Source organism: Heloderma suspectum, chromosome 2 (genome assembly GCF_057233095.1).
Source record: "Heloderma suspectum isolate Gila_16-S chromosome 2, 16-S_ref, whole genome shotgun sequence".
NCBI lineage: Eukaryota > Metazoa > Chordata > Lepidosauria > Squamata > Helodermatidae > Heloderma > Heloderma suspectum.
The window spans coordinates 2,876,292-2,903,006 of record NC_139459.1 but is presented as its reverse complement, the minus strand read 5'-3'; the positions used below and the strand labels follow the sequence as shown (position 1 = coordinate 2,903,006).

The window sequence follows — 26,715 nt, the reverse complement described above, 5'->3', positions numbered from 1 at the left end:
TGGGGTGTTGACAATATTGTCCTAACAAGCTTAGCCAAGTAGTTGGTTTCTGTTGATTTCTGCACAGAGACATTTCTAATAGCCCCTTCCGTAACACTGAAGTTTATATGAATAGAGCTCTTATATACCGCCTTTCTGCCAAGGCATCCAAGGCAGTTTACAATTTTAAAGTACTAAAACAAAGAAATGTTACAAAAATTACAGGAGTTCTCTGAGGCTGATTCTCCTCAGAAGCTCCTGTAGGGATCTCTTTAGCCTGACTGACAACAGGTGAGTTTGCACCCTAGGTAGGCATTTTGTTCCTTGTATGAAAATTATTGGTTCTGAGTTGATACAATTCTGCAAATTGTGGGGGGAAATTAACAAAGGAATAAGATGGCAGCAAACTTTGGGGGGCAGGGGAGGGAGGCAGACAACAGCGAGAAGAGTTGAAACGTCTATTTTGGTGCACTCCAGAGGCATCTATGAGTAATTTGGTTGGATCCAGCTGAACTGGATGATTGGACAGTATGATGAGGGAGAGACGGAGTCTGGGGCCAGGGAGGGCATGTTGATATGCTTCGGAGGTGACAACTGCTCAGTCACTCACTGTGCATTCCTGGGTTCCAAATGAATGGCAGCCACTCTGGGGAGAGAGAGTTCAGATGTGAGGAGCATCTGTTCCACAGACCAGGACTGTGCAGGATGCATTCACACTTCATTAGGTAAAGTGACGGGATCTCTGTGCCTCTCTTGACAGAGTTCATGATTTTGCTGACACCAAAGCATCATCCGTTGGGTTGAGAGATTCAGTCTTCTGGAACTTCTGGACAACAGAAGAAGCCAGTGTGGCTTCACAAAAAGCTTAAGAGATGACCTGAAAACAAAAAAGGACACATCTAGGAAGTGGAAAGAAGGCCAAGCAACGAAGGAAGAGTACAGGCAGGTAGCAGAGAATTGCAGGGATGGTGTCAGGAAGGAGAATGAGCTGAGGCTAGCGAGGGATTCTAAAAACAACAAAAAGGCTTCAGCTACGTGCATAGTAAAAGGCAGAGGAAAGAAATGGTTGTTCAGCTATTAAATAAGGATGGCAAAATGATAACAGATGACAAAGAAAAGGCAGAGGTGCTCAATTCCTACTTTGGCTCACTCTTCTTCCAAAACAGTGTCTATGACCCCCCTGGCAAAGGCGAAGTACAGGCTGAAGGGGCAGGATTGCAGCTTGATATCGATAGGCATATGGTCAAGGAACACCTAATTCCTTTGAATGAGTTCAGATCTCTAGGGCCAGATGAACTGCATCCTAGAGTAATAAAGGAACTGGCAGAAGAACTCTCAGAACCGCTGTCTATTCTCTTTGAGAAATCATGGAGGATGGGTGAAGTGCCAGATGACTGGAGGAGGGCTAATGTTGTCCCTATCTTCAAAAAGGAGGAACCTGGGAACTACAGACCAGTCAGTCTGACATCAATCCCTGGGAAAATTCTGGAGCAGATGATAAAGCAATCCATCTGGAAGCACCTTGAAAACTATGCAGTGATTCCTCGAAGCCAACATGGATTTGTCAAGAACAAGTCCTGCCAAACGAATCTGATCTCATTTTTTGATCAAGTAACCTCCCTTGTGGACCGTGGGAATGCTGTAGACATCATATACCTCGACTTCAGCAAAGCTTTTGACAAAGTGCCCCATGATACCCTGATGAGCAAACTAGCTCAAAGTGGGCTAGATGAAACAACAATCCAGTGGATCCACAGTTGGCTAGAGAATCGGTCTCAAAGAGTGCTTATCAATGGGACCTTCTCAAACTGGGGAGAGGTAACGAGTGGGGTACCACAGGGCTCTGTCCTGTGCCCAGGGCTCTTCCACATTTGTATTAATGACTTGGAGGAGGAGGTGCAGGGAATGCTGATCAAATTTGCAGATGACACAGAATTGGGCGGGATAGCTAATACTTTGGAAGACAGAACAAAATTCAAAGTGATCTGGATAGACTGGCGCGCTGGGCAGAAAGCAACAGAATGACATTGAATCGGGATAAATGCCAAGTACTGTACCTAGGAAAAAGAAACCAAATGCACTGTTACAAGATGGGGGATACGTGGCTCAACCACACGACAAGCGAGAAGGATCTTGGAATTGTTGTTGATCACAAGCTGAATATGAGCCAACAATGTGATGTGGCTGCAAAAAAGGGCAAATGCTCTTTTGGGCTGCATTAATAGAAGCATTGCTTCCAAATCCTGGGAAGTCCTATTTCCCCTCTACTCAGTACTGGTTAGGCCTCATCTAGAGTACTGTGGCCAGTTCTGGGCACCACACTTGAAGAAGGATGCAGACAAACTGGAGAGGGTTCAGAGGAGGGCAACAAAGATGATCAGGGGACTGGAAACAAAGCCCTATGAAGAGAGACTGAAAGAACAGGGCATGTTTAGCCTTGAGAAGAGAAGACTGAGGGGAGATAGGGTAGCGCTCTTCAAGTACTTGAAAGGTTGTCACAGAGAGGTAGGCCAGGATCTCTTCTCGATCATCCCAGAGTGCAGGACACGGAGTAATGGGCTCAAGTGACAGGAAGCCAGATTCCGGCTGAACATCAGGAAAAACTTCCTGACTGTTAGAGCAATACAATAATGGAGCTAATTACCTAGGGAGGTAGTGGACTTTCCCACACTGGAGGCATTCAAGAAGAGGCTGGACAGCCTTCGGTCGAGGATGCTCTGACTTGGATTCCTGCATTGAGCAGGGGGTTGGACTCGATGGCCTTGTAGGCCCCTTCCAACCCTACTATTCTATGATTCTAACTCTTCAGCTGGGGCCTCATGGCTTTTCTTAGAGAGAATCCAATGAAATGGGAGCCCAAATTCTTAGGTATTTGGCAATTTGCTGGGGTGCTGGGTGCACCATCAGAGTAGCTGTAAGTCCATTCAGAGAAATCCCTTTGAAGGACAGTCATACTGAATTTGACATATATAGTGTCCTTCTGAGGAGCTACTGATCAAAAGGTATTCTACTTTCTTACTGAGCTTCCTATAACAGCACAATAGAGTGGGAGCTTCCTGCACCTGTCTCAGGCTGCTGGGTCACCCTGGCTGGTGTAGGGGCAGAGGAGCGCTCTCTCTACTTAAGCATGAAAAACAAACAGACTTTGCCACTTGGTCATAATATCGTCTCTAGTTCAGGGGTGAGCAACTTCTGGAGGTCTGGGGGCCATTCACACCCAGAACCTCCCTGCGGGCTGTCCCCCACCCGGTTCCAAACCGGAGGGGGAATAAAAATAAACAAACAAAGAAAATGGTGTCCGTAACTGCTACAGAGACCCCAAAGGGTCACAAGAAGCTTGCAAACAAGCTAAGTTTAACCCTTTGGGCACTCTGTAGCAGCTCTGGATGCTATTTCGTTTGAAAAAATGTTAATTTTTTGTGGGGTCCCCCCAGATTTAAGGCAGATGGCTGTTGGGACCACATGTTGCCCACCAGCCACATGTTGCCCACCCCTGTTCTATACCCATCAATACTCCATCAATTACATCTCCTGAGCAAAGTCCTACACCAAATCCAACTCTGGCCCCTTTCCTGCTTTTTAGAATCTGTTCTCCTTAGTCCATTGTTGCGTGTTTCCCCCACTCCCTTCTTTAATGCTCTCTGCTTACTTCTATAACCACATCCTCTGTCTTTGATTGCTCTTGATACATATCATCCAAAAATGGAAGATTGACACAATCAAATCCCAACTTAGCCCATGGAATTCACTGGCTTGCCTTGGACAAGTCACCCTTTCACCTGCACCATCCCCACACCCGTGTTGTGTGGATAATTTGCAATGATTAAAATGTTTTTTTAAAACCGCAGGTGTTAATTCTCTTGCCCATGCCAGGCAGTCTGTGTTATCACCAGCAATTGTACAAAGGGCAGTAGCTCCGTGGCAGAGCCCCTGCTTTGCATGCAGAAGGTTCCAGGTTCAATCACCAAGATCTCCAGGTAGGGCTGTTGTCAGTTACTGTAGACGAGCCTTACCCAACCTCATGCCCTCCAGAGTCGAAGAGACTCTTTGGCTTCGTATCACAAATCCCTTTAAACATATTAGTTACAGACAGGGCCAGAAATATCGGAACAAGGATAACTGTTTTGGCAGTTGGCCTCTATATACCACCACATTGAAGTTGAAAGGAAACAAACCCAGATGGGAGCGAAGTCAGGACTTTCAGCTGTAATTCAAGGGGTTTGACAAAAGTGGGGCACTAACCATTCAGGAAGTACAGCCTGTGGCATACATCCCCCCCCCCCATTGTTGGTGGCTCATAACTAATGGAACTAATGGCTGACAAGCAGCTGCATGGCCAGGTGTGGCCTGTTTCCTGGGTACTCCATGACCAATCAAGCAAATAAAAGGCCTGGAGGTGGTTCTGAGTGTTACATTTGCATTTGGTAGCTGTTCACTGGAACTCCCAACATGAGGTCCAAAGAGGTGTCCATGCGATTGAAGAAGGCTATCATTAGGCTGAGGAAACTAAATAAACCCATCAGAGAGAGCAAAAACAGTGGGAGTGGCCAACACAACAGTTTGGAACATCCTGAAGAAGAAGGAATTACCTGGCAAGCTCAGCAACAGCAAAAGGCCTGGCAGACCACGGAAGACAACTAAAGTGGATGACCGCAGAATTCTGCTCATGGTGAAGAGGAACCCTTTCACAACATCTAGCCAGGTCAAGAATGCTCTTGAGGAGGTAGGCATGTCATTGTCAACATCTACAGTCAAGAGATAGCTTTATGAATGTAAATACAGAGGCTTCACAACAAGATGCAAACCACTGATAATGCTCAAGAACCCAAAGGCCAGATTAGCCTTTGCCAGCAAACCCCTAAAAAAGCCTGCCCAGTTCTGGAGTAAGATTCTTTGGACTGATGAAACCAAGATTAACTTGTACCAGAATGATGGGAAGAGAAAAGTATGGAGAAGGAAAGGAACAGCTCATGATCCAAAGCATACCACAACATCTGTCAAAGATGGTGGAGGCAGTGTTAAGGCATGGGCACGTATGGCTGCCAATGGAACTGGGTCACTGGTGTTTATTGATGACCTGACTGCTGATAAACGCAGCAGGATGAATTCTGAAGTGTATAGGGCTATGCTTTCTGCTCAGATTCAGCCAAATGCTGCCAAATTGATAGGACGCCGCTTCATATTACAGATGGATAATGATCCAAAATATACAGCAAAAGCTACCCAAGAGTTTCTGAAGGCAAAGAAGTGGGATGTTCTTCAATGGCCAAGTCAGTCACCTGATCTCCACCCAATAGAGCATGCTTCTCACTTACTGAAGACAAGACTGAAGGCAGAAAGACCCACAAACCAGCAGCAGCTGAAGGCAGCTGCAGCAAAGGCCTGGCAAAGCATCTCGAGGGAGGACACTCAGCATTGGGTCATGTCCATGGGTTCCAGACTTCAGGCAGTCATTGACTGCAAAGGATTTTCATCCAGGTATGAAAGGCGACCCCTTCATGGATCACTGCCTTGTTGTGGCGAAGGGGCTTGCGTAACTCAGTGAAGCCATAAGCTATGCCGTGCAGGGCCACCCAAGACCGACAGGTCATGGCAGAGAGTTCTGACAAAATGTGGTCCACTGGAGAAGGAAATGGCAACTCACTCCAGTATTCTTGCCAAGAAAACCCCATGGAACGTATCACAAGGCTAAAAGAGATGACACTGGAAGATGAGCCCCTCAGGTCGGAAGGTGTCCAATATACCACTGGGGAAGAGCAGAGGGTATTTCCAAGTAGCGCCAGAAAGAGTGAAGCGGCTGGGCCAAAGCCAAAAGGTCACTCAGCTGTGGATGTGTCTGGTGGTGAAAAGAAAATCCGATGCTGTAAAGAACAATATGGTTTAGGAACCTGGAATGTCAGATCAATGAATCAAGGTAAGCTGGAGGTGGTCAAACATGAGATGGCAAGATTGAACATTGACATCTTGGGAATCAGCGAACTAAAATGGACAGGCATGGGCGAATTTAATTCAGGTGACCATCATATCTACTATTGTGGGCAAGAATCCCTTAGAAGAAATGGAGTAGCACTCATAGTCAACAAAAGGGTGGGAAAAGCAGTACTGGGGTACAATCTCAAAAACGATAGAATGATCTCAGTACGAATCCAAGGCAAACCATTCAACATCACAGTGATTCAAGTCTATGCCCCAACCACTGATGCCGAAGAAGCTGAGGTTGATGGGTTCTATGAAGACCTACAACACCTTCTAGAACTAACACCAAAAAAGATGTCTCTTCATCATAGGAGATTGGAATGGTAAAGTAGGAAGTCAAGAAATCACCGGGATAACAAGCAAGCATGGCCTTGGTGTACAAAATGAAGCAGGACAAAGGCTAATAAAGTTTTGCCAAGAGAACACGCTGATCATAGCAAACACTCTTTTCCAACAGCACAAGAGACGACTCTACACATGGACATCACCAGATGGTCAATATCGAAATCAGATTGATTATGTCCTTTGCAGCCAAAGATGGAGAAGCTCTATACAGTCAGTCAAAACAAGACCTGGAGCTGACTGTGGCTCAGATCATGAGCTTCTTGTTGCAAAATTTCAGCTTAAATTGAAGAACGTAGGGAAAACCACTAAACCATTCAGGTATGACCTCAATCATATCCCTTATGAATACACAGTGGAGGTGAGGAATAGATTTCAGGGATTAGACCTGATAGACAGAGTGCCTGAGGAACTATGGACGGAGGTCCGTAACATTGTTCAGGAGGCAGCAACGAAATCCATCCCAAAGAAAAAGAAATGCAAGAAAGCCAAGTGGCTGTCTGAGGAGGCTTTACAAGTAGCTGAGGAAAGAAGGGAAGCGAAAAGCAAGGGAGAAAGGGGAAGATATATCCAACTGAATGCAGAGTTCCAGAGAATAGCAAGGAGAGACAAGAAGGCCTTCTTAAATGAACAATGCAAAGAAATCGAGGAAAACAACAGAATGGGAAAGACTAGAGATCTCTTCAAGAAAATTGGAGATCTCAAGGGAACGTTTTGTGCAAAGACTGGCATGATAAAGGACAAAGAAGGCAGGGACCTAGCAGAAGCAGATGAGATTAAGAAGAGGTGGCAAGAATACACAGAAGAACTATACAGGAAAGATCCGAATGTCCCTGATAGCCATGATAGTGCGGTCACTGAACTTGAGCCGGACATCCTCGAGAGTGAAGTCAAGTGGGCCTTAGGAAGCATTACTAACAACAAAGCTAGCGGAGATGACAGTCTTCCAGCTGAGCTATTTAAAATCCTAAAAGATGGTGCTGTTAAAGTGCTGCATTCAATATGCCAACAAATCTGGAACACTCAACAATGGCCGCAAGACTGGAAAAGGTCAGTTTACATTCCAATTCCAAAGAAGGGCAACGCCAAAAAGTGTTCAAACTACCGCACAATTGCGCTCATTTCACATGCCAGCAAGGTGATGCTCAAAATCCTACAAGCTAGGCTTCAGCAGTATGCGAACCGAGAACTACCGGAAGTACAAGCTGGGTTTCGAAGAGGCAGAGGAACTAGAGATCAAATCGCCAATGTTCGCTGGATCATGGAGAAAGCAAGAGAATTCCAGAAAAACGTCTATTTCTGCTTCATTGACTACGCTAAAGCCTTTGATTGTGTGGATCACAACAAACTGTGGCAAATTCTGAAAGTGATGGGAGTACCAGACCACCTTACCTGTCTCCTGAGAAACCTGTACGAGGGTCAAGAAGCAACAGTAAGAACCAGACATGGAACAACCGGCTGGTTCAAAATTGGGAAAGGAGTACGACAAGGCTGCATATTGTCACCCTGCTTATTTAACTTATATGCAGAGTACATCATGAGAAATGCCGGATTGGATGAATCAGAGGTCGGAATTAAGGTTGCCGGGAGAATTATCAACAACCTCCGATATGCAGACGATACCACCCTAATGGCAGAAAGCGAAGAGGATCTCGAGAGCCTCTTGTTGAGGGTGAAAGAGGAGAGTGCAAAAGCTGGTTTGAAACTCAACATTACAAAAACTAAGATCATGGCATCTGGCCCCGTCACTTCCTGGCATATAGAAGGGGAAGAAATGGAAGCAGTGACAGATTTTACTTTCTTGGGCTCCAAGATCACTGCAGACAGTGACTGTAGCCATGAAATTAAAAGACGCTTGCTCCTTGGGAGGAAAGCTATGGCAAACCTAGACAGCATATTAAGAAGCAGAGACATCACCTTGCCGACAAAGGTCCATCTAATCAAAGCTATGGTTTTCCCAGTAGTAATGTATGGCTGTGAGAGCTGGACTATCAGGAAGGCTGAGCGCCGAAGAATTGATGCTTTCGAACTGTGGTGCTGGAGAAGACTCGTACGAGTCCCCTGGACTGCAAGGAGGTCAAATCAGTCAATCCTAAAGGAAATCAACCCTGAGTGCTCATTGGAAGGACAGATACTGAAGCTGAAGCTGAAATATTTTGGCCACCTAATGCGAAGAGAAAACTCCCTGGAAAAGACCCTGATGCTGGGAAAGACTGAAGGCAAAAGGAGAAGGGGACGACAGAGGATGAGATGGCTGGATAGCATCACCGATGCAATGAAGATGAACTTGAGCACGCTCCGGGAGAGAGCGCAGGACAGGAAGGCCTGGCGTGCTATGGTCCATGGGGTCACGAAGAGTCGGACACGACTGAATGACTGAACAACATTTCTATACAAGGCAGTTGTATAGAACTACAAGGCTCATCATGGCAGTTAACAAAAAATTGAAGACAGGCAAAGTCTAGAAGATAGGCAAGAGAAATATCCACTGGGACCTGACCCAGATATATATCTTTCAAGACCCAGATTTATTCATGGTCAGAGTGGTCTAGATGAAGCAAGGCTGAACTAGAAAAAGCAGAGCCCAGGAGTTCAAAAAGACGAAGCTATGAGGTTGCTGGAGTGGGAGGAGACCAGAATTAATCTCGTCCAAGGACCTGCAAGTATCTGAAGGATGTGACCACTCCCTGACGTGTTTGTTTGTTGGCAGGGGTGCTCATGCAAAAGAGGCAATGGGAGGTAAGGTTAGAATTCAAAGTCTTCTGGATCAACAGGAGCACTCCAATAAAGCTTGGAAAGAAAGCTGAGATGCCATACGATGGTGGGCCTACAGTTAAATGATGAGAGAAAGAAGGAAATGACCAGCCCATGGGGAAAATTACCAACCAGAGAGTCATGGAAGGCTATCCCAGAAACCTCACCTTTAAATTCGCATGGGCGAATTTAATTCAGGTGACCATCATATCTACTATTGTGGGCAAGAATCCCTTAGAAGAAATGGAGTAGCACTCATAGTCAACAAAAGGGTGGGAAAAGCAGTACTGGGGTACAATCTTAAAAATGATAGAATGATCTCAGTACGAATCCAAGGCAAACCATTCAACATCACAGTAATTCAAGTCTATGCCCCAACCACTGAGGCCGAAGAAGCTGAGGTTGATCGGTTCTATGAAGACCTACAACACCTTCTAGAACTAACATCCAAAAAAGATGTCTCTTCATCATAGGGGATTGGAATGGTAAAGTAGGAAGTCAAGAAATCACCGGGATAACAGGCAGGCATGGCCTTGGTGTACAAAATGAAGCAGGACAAAAGCTAATAGAGTTTTGCCAAGGATTGAAGGCAGAAGGAGAAGGGGATGGCAGAGGATGAGATGGTTAGATAGCATCACCAATGCAATGAATGTGAACTTGAGTACACTCTGGGAGAGAGCGGAGGACAGGAAGGCCTGGCGTGCTATGGTCCATGGGGTCACGACGAGCCGGACATGACTTAACGACTGAACAACAACAACAGCAATTAAAGGCGATCCTTAAGTTTGAGATGATGTTGGTTTGTACCATTACTTATGAGCCACCAATGATGGGTGTGTGTGTATGCCACTGGCTGTACTTCCTGAATGCTTAGTGCCCCACTTTTGCCAGACCCCTTGAATTACAGCTGAAAGTCCTGATTTCGCTCCCATCTGGGTGTTTCCTTTCAACTTCAATGTGGTGGTGCACAGAGGCCAACTGCCAAAACAGTTATCCTTGTTCAGATATTTCTGGCCCTGACTGTATATTAACTGTGAAGGCTTGCAGCAAGGATAGATTTGGGGGAAGGTCTATAGCTCAGTAGCAGAGCACATGCATTGCATGAAACAGTTCCCTGTTCAACCCCCAGCAGCATCTCCAGGTAGGGCTAGAAAAGAATCCTACCAGATTCAACGGATCGTTGTTTCATCTAGCCTACTTTGAGCTAGTTTGCTCATCAGGATATCATGGGGCACTTTGTCGAAAGCTTTGCTGAAGTTTGAGGTATATGATGTCTACAGCATTCCCACGGTCTAAAAGGGAGGTGACTTGATCAAAAAATGAGATCAGATTTGTCTGGCAGGACTTGTTTTTGACAAATCCATGTTGGCTTCGAGGAATCACGGCATTGTTGTCAAGGTGCTTCCAGATGGATTGCTTTATGATCTGCTCCAGAATTTTCCCAGGGATTGATGTCAGACTGACTGGTCTGTAGTTCCCAGGTTCCTCCTTTTTACCCTTTTTGAAGATAGGGACAACGTTAGCCCTCCTCCAGTCATCTGGCACTTCCCCCGTCCTCCATGATTTCTCGAAGAGAATAGACAGCGGTTCTGAGAGTTCTTCTGCCAGTTCCTTTATGACTCTAGGATGCAGTTCATCTGGCCCTGGAGATTTGAACTCATTCAAAGTAATGAGGTGTTCCTTGACCATATGCCTGTCGATCTCAAGCTGCAATCCTGCCCCTTCAGCCTGTACTTCACCTTTGCCAGGGGGGTCATAGACCCTCTTTTGGGAGAAGACTGAGCCAAAGTAGGAATTGAGCACCTCTGCCTTTTCTTTGTCATCTGTTATCATTTTGCCATCCTTATTTAATAGCTGAACCACCATTTCTTTCCTCTGCCTTTTACTATGCATGCAGCTGAAGAAAGCCTTTTTGTTGTTTTTAACATCCCTTGCTAACCTCAGCTCATTCTCAGCTTTAGCCTTCCTGACGCCATCCCTGCAATTCTGTGCCTGTACTCTTCCTTTGTTACTTGGCCTTCTTTCCACTTCCTATATGTGTCCTTTTTTGTTTTCAGGTCATCCCTAAGCTTTTTGTGAAACCACATTGGCTTCTTCTGTTGTCTTCCACCTTTTCTTCTTGTTGGAATTGCTTGTGATTGTGCCTTGAGAATTTCCTTTTTTAAAAGCTCCCACCCATCTTGGACTCCTTTTCTCGCTAGCATCGCTTGCCATGGGACCTTACTGATCATTGTTCTGAGTTTATGAAAATCAGCTTTCCTAAAATCCAGGGTACGCGTTTGACTACACTCAGCTTTTGCTTCCCTTAGAACCAAGAACTCAAGTACAACATGGTCGCTTTCCCCCAGAGTTCCTGTAACTGCTACTTTATCCACTAAGTCATCTCTGTTGGTTAGGATCAAGTCAAGGATCCTCTAGTTCCTTCCTCTACTTTCTGTAGGAGGAAGTTATCCGCCACACAAGTCAGGAATTTCCTGGAGGGGCCATGTTTTGCAGAATTTGTCTCCCAACAAATATGGGGGAAATTGAAGTCCCCCATTACTACTACATCATGCTTCCTTAAAACATTGGCTATTTGCTTTTCAAAAGTTTCATCCTTGTCTTCTCCTTGATTGGGTGGCCGGTAGTAGACTCCGACCACCAGGTTCCTTTTATTCTTTGCTCCATTTATTTCAACCCACATGCTCTCGATGGGGCTACCAAGCTCCTCCTCCTGTATTTCTGTGCAGAGATACGTATTTTTCACATACAGTGCAACCCCACCTCCCTTTCTGTTCCTCCTGTTCTTTTTGAACAAGTTATATCCTTCAATTGCTGTATTCCAGTCATGAGAGTCATCCCACCAAGTCTCAGTTATACCTATCAGGTCATAATTTCCCTCTTGTATTAAGAGTTCAAGTTCGTTCTGTTTGTTTCCCATACTCTGGGCATTAGTATATAGACATCGAAGACCATGTGCTTCATAGTCTGGCTTTCTTCCTACATGTGTCTGAAAAATATTATTGGGCACTATCAGAGCTGTTCTCTCCATTGCAGTGCATGCACCTATGTCCATTGTTACCCCCAACATTACATCTCCCTTCCCCGTAGGATTCAGTTTAAAGCCCTCCTGATGAAGTTCTTCATGCTGTGACCAAACACATTCTTCCCATCCTTTGTGAGGTGCAACCCATCCCTAGCCAACAGCCCATCTTCCAGGAAGTATAGCCCGTGGTCCCAGAATCCAAATCTCTCTCGTTGGCACCACCTTTGTAGCCAGTCATTCACCCGGAGTATTTTTCGTTCCCTTTCTGTCCCTCTTCTAACTACTGGAAGGATGGATGAGAAAACTATCTGGGCCCCAAAGTTCTTGAGTTTCCTTCCCAAAGCTTCAAAGTCTGACGTGATTTCCTCGTAGCTCCGCTTGGCGGTATCATTTGTTCCCACATGGATGAGAAGAAAGGGATACATGTCAGTGGGCTTTATGAGTGCAGGCAACCTTTCAGTCACGTCTCTAATCTGTCCTCCCGGGAGACAACATACCTGGCGAGTCCATGGGTCTTCGTGACATACTTGGGTCTCGATCCCACGCAGCAAGGAGTCTCCCACTACTACCACTCTTCTCTTCTTCTTCTTGTAGGCCTGGGTTTCATCGCCTCTGTTTGACTGACCTTTAGCCTCTTGCTCACTCTCATGCAGGTTCCTCTGTGATTCTTCCTCTGCAGGCTGTCCTCCAGTCTCATCCGCAAGTACCTGGAATCGGTTCCACAGCTCCACTGCTTCCACTGGTGCAGAGTGGTGTCTAGTTCTTCTTCTCCTAACTGTCACCCTTTTCCAAGGAGTATCCTCTATTCCATTTTTCTTCACCTCAGCATTTCCCACTGCCTCATCTTGCTGTTGCTCCTCAAGCTTCTGGTCTGCCCTTTGCTGCTGTAGTTCCCCCATTCTGTCCAAGAACTCTTCGTGTTCTCTCATTCCCCGGAGGGTCGACAGTCGCTGCTCCAGTCCACTTACTTTTTCCTCCAGCAGTGTGATCAACTTGCACTTGTTGCAGGTGTCGGCCATGTTGTTCTCAGGCAAGAAAACAAACATGGCACACACCGTGCAGGTCACCACCACTGGAGAGTCTTGTCCCTCCATAGCCTCTTTTCCCTTTTTGTGTCTAGCTTTGTGATTGTTCTAGACTAGCCTGTGCCTGCTCCTCTACTCAGTAGAGGTTAAAAGCAGAGTCCCACTGGTGTGAAAGTGTGTGTTACGAGACAAATAAATGGAAAAAAGTTAGTTAAAATAAAAAATAAAAATAATTAAAAAAAATGTTAGGGGCCTCCCCCTTGACCTCCCCTGGCCAAACTCCCCTGGCCAACTCCTGTTTGCTCCCCCTGTCCGCTCGCTCTGTTCGCTCGCTCTCTGGGAGCTTGCCTGCTTCTGTAGTCCCTGGACCAGCTGGAGCAGCTTGCTCTGTTCTGCTCTGCTCAGCTGGGAGGCGGGAAACAGACTGAAGCTTCCCGCCCAGTCAGCTGCTGGGAGTACTCAGGCCACACCCCTCCAATTCAGTTGGAGCTCTCAGAAGCACCTGGTGAGCTCACAGCCAGTCAGAAGGATAAAGGGTAGCCCCCTGGGCTTCCTGCAACCCACTTACCTCTTAGCCTCTGTCTCCTTTGTCTCTTCAACCACTGCAACTCCCCTGGCCAACTCCTGTTTGCTCCCCCTGTCCGCTCGCTCTGTTCGCTCGCTCTCTGGGAGCTTGAGGAAAGGGGTTGGAGGAGAGGTTTCTGGGATAGCCTTCCATGACTCTCTGGTTGGTAATTTTCCCCATGGGCTGGTCATTTCCTTCTTTCTCTCATCATTTAACTGTAGGCCCACCATCGTATGGCATCTCAGCTTTCTTGGGCCGGTTCCATTCCAAGCTTTATTGGAGTGCTCCTATTGATCCAGAAGACTTTGAATTCTAACCTTACCTCCCATTGCCTCTTTTGCATGAGCACCCCTGCCAACAAACAAACACGTCAGGGAGTGGTCAGATACTTGCAGGTCCTTGGACGAGATTAATTCTGGTCTCCTCCCACTCCAGCAACCTCATAGCTTCGTCTTTTTGAACTCCTGGGCTCTGCTTTTTCTAGTTCAGCCTTGCTTCATCTAGACCACTCTGACCATGAATAAATCTGGGTCTTGAAAGATATATATCTGGGTCAGGTCCCAGTGGATATTTCTCTTGCCTATCTTCTAGACTTTGCCTGTCTTCAATTTTTTGTTAACTGCCTTGATGAGCCTTGTAGTTCTATACAACTGCCTTGTATAGAAATGTTGTTCAGTCATTCAGTCATGTCCGACTCTTCGTGACCCCATGGACCATAGCACGCCAGGCCTTCCTGTCCTGCGCTCTCTCCCGGAGCGTGCTCAAGTTCATCTTCATTGCATCGGTGATGCTATCTAGCCATCTCATCCTCTGCCGTCCCCTTCTCCTTTTGCCTTCAGTCTTTCCCAGCATCAGGGTCTTTTCCAGGGAGTTTTCTCTTCGCATTAGGTGGCCAAAATATTTGAGCTTCAGCTTCAGTATCTGTCCTTCCAATGAGCACTCAGGGTTGATTTCCTTTAGGATGGACTGATTGGACCTCCTTGCAGTCCAGGGGACTCGTAAGAGTCTTCTCCAGCACCACAGTTCGAAAGCATCAATTCTTCGGCGCTCAGCCTTCCTTAGCTCTCACAGCCATACATTACTACTGGGAAAACCATAGCTTTGATTAGACGGACCTTTGTCGGCAAGGTGATGTCTCTGCTTCTTACTATGCTGTCTAGGTTTGCCATAGCTTTCCTCCCAAGGAGCAAGCGTCTTTTAATTTCATGGCTACAGTCACCATCTGCGGTGATCTTGGAGCCCAAGAAAGTAAAATCTGTCACTGCTTCCATTTCTTCCCCTTCTATATGCCAGGAAGTGATAGGGCCAGATGACATGATCTTAGTTTTTGTAATGTTGAGTTTCAAACCAGCTTTTGCACTCTCCTCTTTCACCCTCAACAAGAGGCTCTTGAGATCCTCTTCGCTTTCTGCCATTAGGGTGGTATCGTCTGCATATCGGAGGTTGTTGATAATTCTCCCGGCAATCTTAATTCCGACCTCTGATTCATCCAATCCGGCATTTCTCATGATGTACTCTGCATATAAGTTAAATAAGCAGGGTGACAATATGCAGCCTTTTCGTACTCCTTTCCCAATTTTGAACCAGCCGGTTGTTCCATGTCTGGTTCTTACTGTTGCTTCTTGACCCTCGTACAGGTTTCTCAGGAGACAGGTAAGGTGGTCTGGTACTCCCATCACTTTTAGAATTTGCCACAGTTTGTTGTGATCCACACAATCAAAGGCTTTAGCGTAGTCAATGAAGCAGAAATAGACGTTTTTCTGGAATTCTCTTGCTTTCTCCATGATGCAGCGAATGTTGGCGATTTGATCTCTAGTTCCTCTGCCTCTTCGAAACCCAGCTTGTACTTCTGGTAGTTCTCGGTTCGCATACTGCTGAAGCCTAGCTTGTAGGATTTTGAGCATCACCTTGCTGGCATGTGAAATGAGCGCAATTGTGCGGTAGTTTGAACATTCTTTGGCGTTGCCCTTCTTTGGAATTGGAATGTAAACTGACCTTTTCCAGTCTTGTGGCCACTGTTGAGTGTTCCAGATTTGTTGGCATATTGAATGCCGCACTTTAACAGCATCATCTTTTAGGATTTTAAATAGCTCAGCTGGAAGACTGTCATCTCCGCTAGCTTTGTTGTTACTAATGCTTCCTAAGGCCCACTTGACTTCACTCTCTAGGATGTCCGGCTCAAGTTCAGTGACCGCACTATCATGGCTATCAGGGACATTCAGATCTTTCCTGTATAGTTCTTCTGTGTATTCTTGCCACCTCTTCTTAATCTCATCTGCTTCTGTTAGGTCCCTGCCTTCTTTGTCCTTTATCATGCCAGTCTTTGCACAAAACGTTCCCTTGAGATCTCCGATTTTCTTGAAGAGATCTCTAGTCTTTCCCATTCTGTTGTTTTCCTCGATTTCTTTGCATTGTTCACTTAAGAAGGCCTTCTTGTCTCTCCTTGCTATTCTCTGGAACTCTGCATTCAGTTGGGTATATCTTCCCCTTTCTCCCTTGCTTTTCGCTTCCCTTCTTTCGTGAGCTACTTGTAAAGCCTCATCAGACAGCCACTTGGCTTTCTTGCATTTCTTTTTCTTTGGGACGGATTTCGTTGCTGCCTCCTGAACAATGTTACGGACCTCCGTCCATAGTTCCTCAGGCACTCTGTCTATCAGGTCTAATCCCTGAAATCTATTCCTCACCTCCACTGTAAATTCATCAGGGATATGATTTAGGTCATACCTGAACGGTTTAGTGGTTTTCCCTACGTTCTTCAATTTAAGCCGAAATTTTGCAAGAAGCAGCTCATGATCTGAGCCACAGTCAGCTCCAGGTCTTGTTTTTACTGACTGTATAGAGCTTCTCCATCTTTGGCTGCAAAGGACATAATCAATCTGATTTCGATATTGACCATCTGGTGACGTCCATGTGTAGAGTCGCCTCTTGTGCTGTTGGAAAAGAGTGTTTGCTATGATCAGCATGTTCTCTTGGCAAAACTCTGTTAGCCTTTGTCCTGCTTCATTTTGTACACCAAGGCCATGCCTGCCTGTTATCCCGGTGATTTCTTGACTTCCTACTTTAGCATTCCAATCCCCTATGATGAAGAGGACATCTTTTTTTGGTGTTAGTTCTAGAAGGTGTTGTAGGTCTTCATAGACCCGATCAACCTCAGCTTCTTCGGCCTCAGTGGTTGGGGCATAGACTTGAATTACTGTGATGTTGAATGGTTTGCCTTGGATTCGTACTGAGATCATTCTATCATTTTTAAGATTGTACCCCAGTACTGCTTTTCCCACCCTTTTGTTGACTATGAGTGCTACTCCATTTCTTCTAAGGGATTCTTGCCCACAATAGTAGATATGATGGTCACCTGAATTAAATTCGCCCACGCCTGTCCATTTTAGTTCGCTGATTCCCAAGATGTCAATGTTCAATCTTGCCATCTCATGTTTGACCACCTCCAGCTTACCTTGATTCATTGATCTGACATTCCAGGTTCCTAAACCATATTGTTCTTTACAGCATCGGATTTTCTTTTCACCACCAGACACATCCACAGCTGAGTGACCTTTCGGCTTTGGCCCAGCCACTTCACTCTTTCTGGCGCTACTTGGAAATACCCTCTGCTCTTCCCCAGTAGCATATTGGACACCTTCCGACCTGAGGGGCTCATCTTCCGGCGTCATCTCTTTTAGCCTTGTGATACGTTCCATTGGGTTTTCTTGGCAAGAATACTGGAGTGGGTTGCCATTTCCTTCTCCAGTGGACCACATTTTGTCAGAACTCTCTGCCATGACCTGTCGGTCTTGGGTGGCCCTGCATGGCATAGCTTATGGCTTCACTGAGTTACGCAAGCCCCTTCGCCACAACAAGGCAGTGATCCATGAAGGGATCACTGAAATATAAATATAGAAATACAAGCAAGCAAGCAAACAAAACAAAAATAAATAACAGAAGTGGAGCAGAATTCTGTTCTGCAAGACAGACCGGGGCTGATGCCCACACTGTTTCTCTTCCGTTCCCCACATCATGGTCAAGCTTCTAGTACTTAGGTTTAAGCTTCACCCCTTATTTGACCTGATTGCGTGGGATCTCCTCTAGGACTATTCAGAGATGGGGTACTGGTGGTGGGAAGCAGTATTGCTGATTTGATCATTGGCTTGGCCTTCCGACTTCCACGCATTCATCCAAACCTGTGAACAGAGGCCATGGCAGCTGTCATTGCGCCAGTTACTATTTTCCTCCTACATTGTCAGGGCCGAGAGCAGGGATCTGGCCCCTACACAGGCAGCATTTGGGGCTCATGGCGGATCCTTCTGTCAAATCTGAAGGGGTCAGAGATGAGCAGTGCAGGCATGGGTGGCATTCCAGAGGAAGAAAGGTAGGAAATCAAGTACAGAAAGCAGGCAATGTAATCTCAGACAAGGGGCCAGGTTCCTAAAGGGAGCACGAGCTTAAATCAGGCTAGGTCTTCTTTGATGATACCAGCTGTTCAGACTCAACAGCAAGATCTGAGGCTAGGGCTTTATAGGGCCTAATGGACAGGGATTGGCCTTCGAGAGTCACCTGACTGAGTAGTGCAGCCAAGGTGATGCCCTTGAGTCACTGCTTGATCTGCCACATTTGTGGTTGACATAGAGTGCTGCTTGCAAAGGAGGTGAAGTTCCAGAGCCCAGCTGCTGGGAGCCCTGATCTGAGACACCTTGTTCCTCCTGCTTCCAGTTGTTTTCTGTCTGGAGAGAGGTGCTTGGGTGTCTTACAGCAGGGGTGGGCAGAAAGTAGATCCAGTGTGGTGCAGCAGTTAGAGTGTTGGACTGGAACTCAGGAGACCCGAGTTCTAGTCCCCCCACAGCCATGGAGCTCACTGTGGGTGACTTTTGGCCAGTCACTGATGCTCGGCCTAAGTACCTCACGGGGTGTTGTGATGATAAAATGGAATGGAGGAGGACCGTGTAAACGGCTTTGGGTTCCTTTCAGGAGGAAAAAGGAGGGATATAAAAGTAATAATAAATAAATAAATCTCCAGGTGTTTCCTGACCATTGGCCATGCTAGCAGGGGCTACTGGGTGTTGCAGTCCAACAGATCTGGAGATCTACTGCCTGCCCACCCCTGTCTTACAGCTTCCTTCTGAGGCCCATGTCACATGGAACTAATACGATGTGGAGGCCACTTCACAACGTATCATTACCCGGCAGCAAGCCTTTTGTTTGATGCTATAGCCGGTGCTACCACACAGGTCTGTCCCTGTGCTGCCACAGAAGGTTTCTGTCAGCTGCTTGAGGCAATGTGGGGAAAAACTGGTGACACCTGACATTACACTGTAAACTGTTGGGAGACCAGCAGGACAGCTCTACGGGGCAGCCACTAAACAAATGTGGTTACAAGCAACCTTTTTGAGGCATCCATTTCATAAGAAGTAGGCCAGAGGGAGGACCTGAAGTGGTCTTCTTAAAATCCGAGAGGATGATGAATAGCCAAATTTGTGGACTGCCAATTAAAAAACAACAACCTCAATTGCAGATAAACAGTAGTCAAAAGGAGGATGTGGCCACAACATTCCAACTATTCTGTGGGGTTCTGGATGTGAGTTGTGGGGGACATGGACAGAAGCGTTGACTGCTGTTTACAGTCATTGGGTTGGCCTCTTCCTTCCTGCCCACAAGCCAGGGAGCTGCCATGGACCAAAGGGGCAAAAATGGCCATTGTGATCCCAGTGGCTTTTTGAACTCTCTCTGACTTAGCTGTTTTTCAACCTTCTTTGATTCTTGCATTGAAAGGAGGATAAGAGACTAGTTGCTTTCTTTGAGCTTGGAGAAGGAGAATAACCAAAGCCAATATAATAAAGCCAGGGGGTGGGGGAGAACTTTGAACAGAAGAAAACCAGAGTTGGATATCCTTGGGGAAACATGATTCTTTTCTCCTCCTCCTCCTCCTCCTCCTCCTCCTCCTCCTCTTCTTCTTCTTCTTCAGTACATCAAAGTTAGCCATAAAACTTTTTTTTACTCTGAAGATAAATGAATTGCTTGTGTTTGAATTGCGCAGATACTGCAGAAACAAACTTTCTAGTGAAGCCAAGAGAGAAATGCCCCCCTTCCTTTTCCCTCCCCCCATCGCTTTTGATATAAAATGCCTCTGGCTACAACTTGAAAGAATCCATCTACATGCTGTTCCACTTTATGTGTTTAGGTTTTCAGCTTTCCAGATATGAACCAGAAGGTTTCTGTGCCAGGCAAGAGCTTAGAAGCTTGTCATCCACAGTGATTTCAGGCATGCTAGAGAGCGATTTTCCTAATTGCGGTATGTGAAGATACTGTGGGGCCAGTTGTAATCTTTAACCCCTCCGTAGATGCCTGATGGGATCAGGCAGCAAGGATGTGCATACTGAAGCATAAACGCTTAAAAGGGCCAGTTAAGCCAAGATAACACCTTTTCGCAATTGCAGATCAGGAGGTGGGAGAGTCATGATAAAGTTCTCTTAATTTCCCACTGTTTTAATATATGCTTACAGAAATAGTGAAGGGGGGGCAGCGGCAGCTGTTGGTCTCAGTAGGTGGGGCATCTCCACCAGGCTGCCTGAGTAATTGTGGCCCTGGCTCTCTGGGAGACTTGGAGGAAAGGTTTTGCATTGCTCTTGATCTCTCTAATTGGAACTAGGAAAATAATGTTTACTTAGGCCTTTTGCCCATAGGATGTTGTGCAATCCACTTGATGGAGCCTCCAGGATGTGTGTTTACTAAACAGAGTTATTCTTGTTTGTTGCCTATCTCTCCTCTCGCCACCACTGAGGCAGTCTGTCATCTGTGGCAATTAGATCCCAGTGCGGTCACCCTGTCTTTATGTCCTTGACCTGGATTATGCAAATATATATTTGCATAATATATTCCATTTGTTTCAGGGTTTGGGGAGGGAGAGGCTGGTGATAACAGGGCCATTGCGCAGTAGCAGAGCCCCTGCTTGCCGGCCGAAGATCCCAGCTTCAATCCGTGGAACCTCCAATTAAAAAAGGATCCCTGTTTGCAGGTGACAGGAAAGACCCCTCTCTGCCCTGTGGGGGCTTCCAGATGAGACTTCTATTGTGCCATTGGTCTGCTTTGCCCATGGAATTGCATGACTGGTACTGCTAGGAGCCCTCCGTCTGGAAGCACCATGAGACCCTGGAGAGCCACTCTCACACAGAATAGGCCATGCTGGACTTCATGGATCAGTGGTCTAACTGGGCAGCTTCATAGACACAAGTGCTGAGGGAGTCGTTCAGGCAAGTGCTGGAGTGGTACTGTTGGGGAAAATGTTGTTTTGGCCATTACTGTGTGCATCCTGATAGGACCATCCTGTGGCATGCATTCAGGGGGGCTGTGATGTGCCCGGCAGGCGCACTGTGAGTGGGGGAGGCTGCTGCCCCATTCACTTTGGTGAAAAGTGCTCTTCCTGTGTGCAGCTTTCACCCCCCACGGAACTGAATGGCAAATGTCCCTGCGTGCATCCCAGTCATCAGTTATAAAAGAGGAATTGCAATGATGTCCTCTCCAAAATACCATGACAGTGGTGAATTCTGTGTGCTGAGTGTTAAAAGTACTAAAGAAAGGGCAGCGGAAATGAACCAGAGAAGCCAGTGGGGGGTGCCGTTGTGGTTTCAATAAGCACATCACACATCCCTCTAAGTGTGGGTGGCGGGGGTGTGGGGAGATGCTCATTTAAGCCAAAGATCTACTAAATCGGGAGGGCATCTTGCGGGATCTGAGGGGACTAAATGAGCTCAAGATAGTTTGAAAGAAATTTTGAATTAAGACAGCATTTTATTTCCTGTTGATTAGAATTTGACTTTTGCTAGGAGATATGATTGTCTTGACACAATAACGTGCTGAGTTTGTAGACCAATATGTTATGTACACACACAGCCACTTAGAGTGAAATAAAGTATTTTTATCAAAAAGATTCATTTACACACAGCATTCAAACTTAATACAAAAACAGAGAGGAGTTGGACTTACAACAATTCTGCTGGCAGAGGTCCTGACCCCTCTCCCACCAAAAAGAAGAGGTGCTTTTGGAGATGGGATAGAAGGCAGGACCCTTGTCCATCAGGTGAAACTCCCTTTTATACTCATAAGTCCTATGCCAGCCTTTCATCTAATACCTTACTTGGTATCCATTATGCTATAAGCTTACTGATTGGTTATTATAAGGTGGTTTAGCTTCACGTAAGCTGCTTAGTCTAAATCTAAGTGCCTCCCTTCTGAAAACGTCATTACTGGCATTTTGACTAATTCCACAGAAACTCAAAAACACCCTAACCTCTCCTTAAGCATCCTGACTCTGTACCTTGCAGTTGGCAACATATCTAAAAAGGTACATTAACCACAGCCTGTTCTCTTAAACGTCTCTCTTTTCCAAGGTACAAATGACTCTACTACTCCATAAAAAAAATTTCCCGAAGCTTACTCTGACACAGACTAGGCCGACTGTACCAACGTTACCAGGTCTAGTAATCTTTGGTTCTCTTATGAATATACCTGTCTTATGCTATCTATGCTGCTCTTATATGTAAGCACAAACCTGATGGCAGGTTCATATAGCCGTTTGCCTTAAAATAAGCTCAGTTGCAGTGCCTTATAAGCTTCCAGCAAATCCAGAGACATGTATAAGTCTCTGCTCTCTGGTCAGTTATTTGACAGGTGAGAACAGTCTTCTGGATTTAGGAGTGTTGACGGAGGCCTGAGGGTGTCTTGACCCACGGCTCCCGGAGGCTGGGCTCTGGTGCTTTACTCCTGTGGCACCAGGGCCATGTTTCTGCCCCAAGCCTTGAAAGCTAAGCTGTGTTTTCTCATGGGTGACACTGTACAAGCTATGTCACCTGACTCCGCACTCAATCAGCTGACCCCGAAGGGCCAATCCAGCTCCATTGGGCCTTATAGAAGCCAGCCCTGAGGCCTGCGCCTTCAGTCTGAGTCTCTTTTCTTTCTGTGAGAGGTTCCTCCTGCCGGGTGAGCCTCCCCCGTTCTGCTTGCCCTTGATGGTGCTACGTTGCCTCTGGCCCCATTGGACTGAGAAGAACCAGCTGCTCCCAGGTGCCGAAACCAGGTGGGTTAAGGCCTGAGCCATGACAAGGCCAATTCCATCAATTTGAGGATATGAAAAAAGAAAAAGGAAAGGAAATGCAGACGGAGTTCAGAAATGCTGCAAATAAAATGGAAATACTTTGGGTGGGGTGTTGAGGGGGCTTCTCCTTTTCTGGCAAAATTGGCATGTCCCTATCCGCACGTGTTTCAGAATATTTCCAAGATCTATTAGTTACGCTAAAATTGTATGGAAAATTGATTGGAAAATCATGTGGGTGTTAAACTTTTGTTTGCCGTCCTCGTTTGTGTGTCTTTTACAATCAGCATCAAGCTCCCCTCTTTGGAAAGTTTTAAAAACAAGCAATGTAAAGATATCTTTGTTTGTTTCTCTTGCTGTCAGCTTTGTGAAAAGAGCTGGCTCTCAAAGAGGAGGAAAATGGGAGGTTTCCATCTGATATGGCTGGCTCGCCTTTCAAAACCCTGGCTGATCTGTGGAATGCAGAAATGACCCAGGCAGTTGACACGATTGCTCCTGAGCGCCCTCTCCAGAGTAGAACTCGTACGGACGGCTCCATGGTATACTCCAGAGCTGAGAACAAATGAAGCAGAATAGGAGATGGCTTGTGTGCAGATGGCAAAAAAACTCCTAGTGGGTGCAACTGAACGCTGGTGTGTGCTTATAGTCATGTACAGGAGCAGTGAGGGCAGCAAAGAAACAACATCTTACTCCTGTTGAATCCCCAATCTGCTGCCCAGTGGGGCCTTTCAGGGTTGTCCAGGGCCTATTACACGCTGGCCCTAGATCCGTCTGAGGCCCACTGTAATACGTTTGTTAGGCACTTCCAGGATAAAATCTTTTGCATCCATTAGGACTTAGATTCTAGTGTTACAGCACTAGAGGTATCCAGAGCACAGCGTTGTCCAGTTTTCTTGGATCAGTTTCAGTTAGTACAGCTCTAGAATGTTGACATGGTGCCTGGACAGGTTCATGCAACCACTTCCATACTGGATCCTTGCCTGTCTTGTCTTACAAAAACTGGCAGGGAGAGAACAGCCAACTGGGTCAAGGAGGTGATTAACGCCTCCTTGCGAGAGGAAGTGGTCCTGGGCCACCTGAAAGAGGTGGTGGTCAGACCACTCTTGAAGAAACCCTCCCTGGACTCAGAAAATCTCTGTAAGTATAGGCTAGTGGCAAATGTTCCTTTCCTGGGCAAGGTCCTTGAATGAGTGGTTGCCAAATAGCTCCAGACACTATTTGATGAGACCAGTTATCTCGATCCATTTCAGTCGGGGTTCAGGCCAGATTTTGGCACAGAAACAGCCTTGGTTGCCCTGTATGATGATTACCTATATCAGGAGACAGACAGACGGGGAGTGTGACCTTGTTGATTCTCCTTGATCTCTCAGTGGCTTTTGATACCATCGACCGTGGTATCCTTCTGGGACGACTGTCTTGAGTTGGGAGTGGGAGGCGCTGCACTGCAGTGGTTTTGCTCCTGGAGGGGTGGCTCCAGAAGGTGGTGCTTGGGGAACATTTCTTGGCCCCATGGATTGGTATTGCTTGGCCCCGTCCATCTGGAAATCCAGCCCTGAGCTGGATTATTGCTTATAATAAAGCAATATATATATAAAGCTATATTGGCTTTATAGGTTAAACCCAACACCTTGAATCGGACTCGGAAACATACAGGCAGCCAATGCAAGCAGGCCAGAATTGCTCTTATATGCTCAGAGTGGGGAGTGGGAGCTGCTATATATTTTAAATTGTTTTATTGTGTGCCGCTTGGTTTTAATTTTTGTGAACCGCCCAGAGAGCTTTGGCTCTTGGGCGGTATAGAAATGAAATGAAATGAATGAATAAATAAATAAATAAATACTGCATTGCAGTGATTTCACTCCTACTTGGGTGGTCAGCTTCAGAGGGTGGGGCTTGGGGAATATTGTTCAGCCCCATGGATTCTCCAGTATGGGGTTCCAGGGAGGTTGGTTTTATCCCCCCCTGCTATTTGACATTTACAAGGAACCACTGAGTGGGGTCATTCGGAGTTCTGGAGTGTGTTGTTGTCAGTATGCTGATCACATGCAGCTCTGTTTCTCCTTTTCATCTGCATCAGGTAAGGCTGTGGATGTGCTAGATCAGTGGCTGCGACAATGGACTGGATGAGAGCTGATAAACTGAAGCTCAATACAGTCAAGACTGAGATGCTGTTAGTGGGTGGTTCATCTGACTGGATGGATGCTCAACCTGTTCTGGATGGGGTTGCCCTCCCGCTGAAGGAGCAAGTTTGTAGCTTGGGGTTCTCCTTGAGCCGTCTTTGTCACCTAGGAGAAGGCCCAGCTGTGCCTCTGTCTGGCAGGGATAACCTGGCTTCAGTTGTCTATGCTCTGGTAACCTCCAAATTAAATTAGTGTAGTGTGGTCTACGTGGGGCTGCCTTTAAGACGGTTCAGAAGCTGCAGCTCATGCAAAATGTGCAGTCCAGATTGATAACAGGGACAAGAAGGCCCGCAGATATAACACCAATTTTGGCTTTCTTGCACTTGCTGCCTGTATATTTCTGAGCCTGATTCAAGGTGCTGATTTTAACCTATAAAGCGTTACACGGCTTGGGGCCACAATACCTGACGGAACTCCTCTCCAGGCATGAACCTACCCATACAGTATGTTTATCATCTAAGACTCCTCCAGGTACCTCTTCTGTGGGAGGCTCAGAAGGCAGCAACAAGGGAGAGGGCCTTCTCGGTGGTGGCCTCTCAATAATGGAACAATTTCCCCGACAAGGCCAGCTTGGTGCCAGCATTGTTATCTTTTCAGTGCCAGGTTAAGACCTTCCTCTTCTTTCGGGCATTTGGCAGCATATGCTGAGTTTTTAATCAGTTCCTAGATTTTTCTTATTGTTGATCATTTAAAGTTGTTTAGATATATGTGTGCGCGCATGCTGTCTGTTTATATGTTCGTATGTAAATAGTTTCTATACTAGGTATAAAGTATTTTAAGAGTTTTTAATCTTTGTAAATTGCCCAGAGAGCTTCAGCTGTTGGGTGGTATAGAAATATAATAAACAAAATGAAAAGATGAGAAGCTACAAGGATATCATAGAATCATAGAATCATAGAATAGTAGGGTTGGAAGGGGCCTACAAGGCCATCGAGTCCAACCCCCTGCTCAATGCAGGAATCCAAGTAGGAGCATCCCTGACAGATGGCTGTCCAGCCTCGTCTTGAACGCCTCCAGTGTGGGAGAGCCCACCACCTCTTCAGGTAATTGGTTCCATTGTCATATTGCTCTTACAGCCAGGAAGTTTTTCCTGATGTTCAGCCGGAATCTGGCTTCCTGTAACTTGAGCCCATTGTTCCGTGTCCTGCACTCTGGGATGATCAAGAAGAGATCCTGGCCTTCTTCTCTGTGACAACCTTTCAAGTACTTGAAGAGTCCTATCATATCTCCCCTCAGTCTTCTCTTCTCAAGGCTAAACATGCCCAGTTCTTTCAGTCTCTCTTCATAGGGTTTTGTTTCCAGTCCCCTGATCATCTTTGTTGCCCTCCTCTGAACCCTCTCCAGTTTGTCTGCATCCTTCTTCAAGTGTGGTGCCCAGAACTGGCCACAGTACTCCAGATGAGGCCTAACCAGTGCTGACTAGAGGGGAACTAGTACTTCCCGGGATTTGGAAGCGATGCTTCTATGAATGCAGCCCAAAAGAGCATTGGCCTTTTTTGCAGCCAAATCACATTGTTGGCTCATATTCAGCTTGTGATCAACAACAATTCCAAGATCCTTCTCGCTTGTCGTGTGGTTGAGCCACGTCTCCCCCATCTTGTAACTGTGCATTTGGTTTCTTTTTCCTAGGTGCAGAACTTGGCATTTGTCCCTATTAAATGTCATTCTGTTGTTTTCTTCCCAGCGCTCCAGTCTATCCAGATCACTTTGAATTTTGTTTCTGTCTTCCAAAATATTAGCTATCCCGCCCAATTTTGTGTCATCTGCAAATCTGATCAGCATTCCCTGCACCT

At 46.3% G+C, this 26,715-nt stretch overlaps 1 protein-coding gene across 6 annotated transcripts in view; it reads left to right on the top strand.

Moving 5' to 3' along the window:
- Positions 1-26,715, top strand: part of IL11RA (interleukin 11 receptor subunit alpha) — a 161,510-nt gene that overhangs the window by 13,649 nt on the left and 121,146 nt on the right. Inside the window, exon 1 of one of the 6 annotated variants that reach the window (XM_084832765.1) lies at positions 22,594-22,727. The exons of 4 other annotated variants lie outside the window; for them this stretch is intronic. In XM_084832765.1, coding sequence (XP_084688891.1) covers positions 22,660-22,727 — 68 coding nt within the window. In that variant the 5' untranslated portion in view covers positions 22,594-22,659. Of the gene's footprint in view, positions 1-22,593; positions 22,728-26,715 lie in introns of those variants that run through there. One more of the 6 variants, XM_084832766.1, reaches the window with a different exon arrangement.